The following is a 3,402-nucleotide window of genomic DNA, read 5'->3' as shown; positions in this document are numbered from 1 at the left end:
TAACTCTGGATCAACATCAAAGAATCTCTTCGTATGATCCAAAAACCACTCTCATGCAGACCCATATTCAACTTTAGCAATTCCAAAGGCTACTGGGAGGACATTGTCATTAGCATCAATTGATGTAGCCATCAACAACACACCCGGATATTTACCTCTTAGGTTTGTGGCATCAATTCCAATCAATTTGCGAAGATAAGACCTGAATACTCTTCTACAAGCTCCAAAACCCCAAAAATAACGTTGGAACTGATTATCCCCATTCGTGTGTAGTGCCACATATGTTACAGGATCCCTGACTCTTAACTCACGCAGATATAGTGGAAGATCTCTATATGCTTGGTCATAATCTGTCACGCCCCAGGTAGTCCCTGTCCGAAGAAATTTCGGCAGCATCTCCCCTGTACGGCGGACAATATGAATCTCAGTATACATATATCTATACCTCGGCCACACTCGGCCGGAACAATACAGTACAAATAAGAAACAAACCACGCAGTTTATATCAATATTCCACACAGCTCAACATATACTCAATCCACGTAGTTTAATAAGGAAGAACGATATAAAACCAACAAAGATATACGTACACATCATACTCCACTACAACGAAGAAAACAAATCCACGAAGTAGTGTGAAAATCTGCAGCGGAAAACAAAAGCAGCAAACCCAAAGGTTCGACATAAAGTCCACAATACAAACCCACAATACCAGTATATAAGACGCAAAAGCAGAATAAATCCGACAAAGAAAATCCTCGCGCTAATGGGGCTAGCGACTGGAATATCTCCGACGGCCTCAACCTGAAATGGTAATAAAAACGGGGTGAGTTCAATGAACTCAGCAGGTAATCCAATAGACATGTACAGCAATATATAACTACCAATAATATCCTAAGGTACAGCCTCCTAAACCATAAAGCCTATAGTACAGTCTCCTATCAGTATAACACATATGCATAACTGAATAAAATGCAGTAACCAACAATAGGCATGTAGTACAGTCTATAGCAAGAATAATAAGAAGAGGCATAACTGAAATAAACTGTACTCACCTGCGAGGCTTGGGCAACTGACTGTCAACATACAGAGATAAAAATAGTCAGAGCAAAAGCATGTATCCTGTATGCATGTCAATCATATGCAATCACCAAAATGCATCAATCATAACGAATGCAATCCGTGCATATGATGCAATATGACATGGTCACCCCGGACCAACCATCTCACACACAATGGTGAGACCGAGTGGGTAGGGGTGTGACACCGTGCACCCACCACCCCTGAAGAGTGGCCGAGTGGACGGGATGCTGTTTGAGTACACCTATCCTCCTACCTCAAACATAGTGAGGGAGCGCAATGCTCTCAACTCCCGATGCGCGATGAGGATCCTGACGTGCTACCACGCTGCATCACACTACCCATGAGCGGACCGGAGCACTACTGAGCTCGCCATACACACCCCATGCCGTGCCACTACCCATGCGGTGAAACACGTTAGTGCAGCCTATGAGCTACCGACGAGCTCAACAATAATGGAGTCGTTAATCGCCCGGCATGCAATCATGCGATATGGTGCATGCGACTACAATATGACATACCAACATAGCCTCCTCCATATATGTGTGTGCCCAAAAGGTAAACGTATATATAACAATGATATAAAAAGCATAAATCCAAAGACATCACATATAACAATGATGTAAGTATCATGAATCCAAGAGCATGTATCACACATGTAAAGCAACTAATCCAGTAGAGTAGAGCACTATAGATATGCATCTCTATGAACACAGATAAGCATAGCAAGAAAGAAAAGCATGCTAGACTAAGGTATAGATGTTAATCGTAGCAACATGTATCAAGTATCAAGTAACTAAACCAGGGAATATACTAACTACCAATCGCTAATAATCGCCTACAGGTATAGAATAAACTATAACCAGAGAAGAGAAAGATCTACCAATTACTAGTAAACATATATAAACTGCACATATCACAAGACAATATCAACAAGATAAGTCAAAGGGTACCCGCCTCAAATAGATGGTACAATCCAAATCCGAAGTCGAGACGCCCGTCTCGAATCAGAGTCCTGTGTCAAACAACATATATATTTTATTTAGCTAAATTCAAATGAAATAGCTAAATAAAATTCCTAAAAACTAAATTAGGGCAAAACCCTAATCACCACAATCACAACTTACCAATTTAAATCTAATGGTCGATTAGGGTTAGTTACCTAATCCCTAATCACCAATTAGATTAGAAATCCAACGGTTGATTAGGGTTAATTACCCTAACCCTAACTATTTCATTGGATTTATTCTACACAATTACATCTACGCAATTTAACAACTAATTACAACATGTATCAAAATCCCTCCACATAAATAACTAAGTAAAACCCTAATTCCAATCTAGAACAAGATCATCTAGAATTCAAATCACACCATGATCTACAACTAAGATCGAAAATCCTTACACCATACCTCAAGCTCACAGCCCCTGTTGATGTTGGATCAAGAACACCACAGCACCCAATTCTAAATCCACAGAAACAGGACAGCTCACAGCCTACTGATCCTCTCTGCTGGGTTTACTTCACAATCCAGAACTTCACCTCACTGGTAGATTCATTTGGATCAAATAGTAGATCAAACCATGGAAATCAAAGATCACACACCCTAATCTTACCTTAATCGTGACCTTAATCAGCAGCAAGGAAGATAAGGTCCAAGATCCCTATCGCTCACCTCCAGAACACAACCTCCCTGCTGGATTTCTCCCCTACCATTCGGATCAAGATAACATCAAGAAGTGGATATTCCAAATTCAAGTAACAACCTAATTAATAATCTAACCTTACCTTAAGCGTACTAATCTGTTGCCAAGGATGTGGTGGCCGGAATCAATCAAAGAGAAGACTGATCAATCACAAGATTGGAGATCACAGATCACACAATAAACCTTCAAGCCTCTGCTCGACAACTCGATTGATCCCATCATCTTCAACCGAAACCTAAACCAACCACAAGAAGATGACCAATCCGATCAGGGAAAGAATCCAGCACAAAAAGAGTCAATTCCAAAAGAAGAACCCTAATCTAGCTAAACCCTTGAATCAACAAGTGTCCAGTGATGAATCAAGAGGCAAATCGGGAAGAGGGGTTTTCGGTTAAGGCTAGCTTATCCACGCCGGCGATCGAGTGGCACAAATCCGGACTAGGGCACCTCTCCAAGCTTCGCAGATAGATCTACACCGGCGATCGTCGGCGTCGACTCGTCCACGCTCGGCGTCGGTTCGTCCCCGTGAGAGTCTTCAGAAAGATTAGAGCGAGGAGGAGGAGGCTTCGGCTGGATCTGGGCTTACTAGGCGTCGATGCCGGCCGAAGGAGATCA

The 3,402-nt window shown here is 41.9% G+C and overlaps 1 protein-coding gene across 1 annotated transcript; it reads right to left on the bottom strand.

Moving 5' to 3' along the window:
- Window positions 1-591: 591 nt before the first annotated feature.
- Window positions 592-3,009, bottom strand: LOC122044190. The gene is made up of 4 exons (XM_042604720.1): window positions 2,971-3,009; window positions 2,493-2,593; window positions 2,038-2,095; window positions 592-804 (listed from the first exon to the last, which is right to left on the bottom strand). The coding sequence occupies exons 1-4, from the start codon at window positions 3,007-3,009 to the stop codon at window positions 604-606; spliced, it is 399 nt and encodes a 132-aa protein (XP_042460654.1). The 3' UTR covers window positions 592-603.
- Window positions 3,010-3,402: the final 393 nt, after the last annotated feature.

The sequence above is a fragment of the Zingiber officinale genome, chromosome 2A (genome assembly GCF_018446385.1).
Source record: "Zingiber officinale cultivar Zhangliang chromosome 2A, Zo_v1.1, whole genome shotgun sequence".
Classification (NCBI taxonomy): Eukaryota; Viridiplantae; Streptophyta; class Magnoliopsida; order Zingiberales; family Zingiberaceae; genus Zingiber; species Zingiber officinale.
Note: the sequence above shows the minus strand (reverse complement) of the source record. Positions and strands in the feature narration are given on the sequence as shown.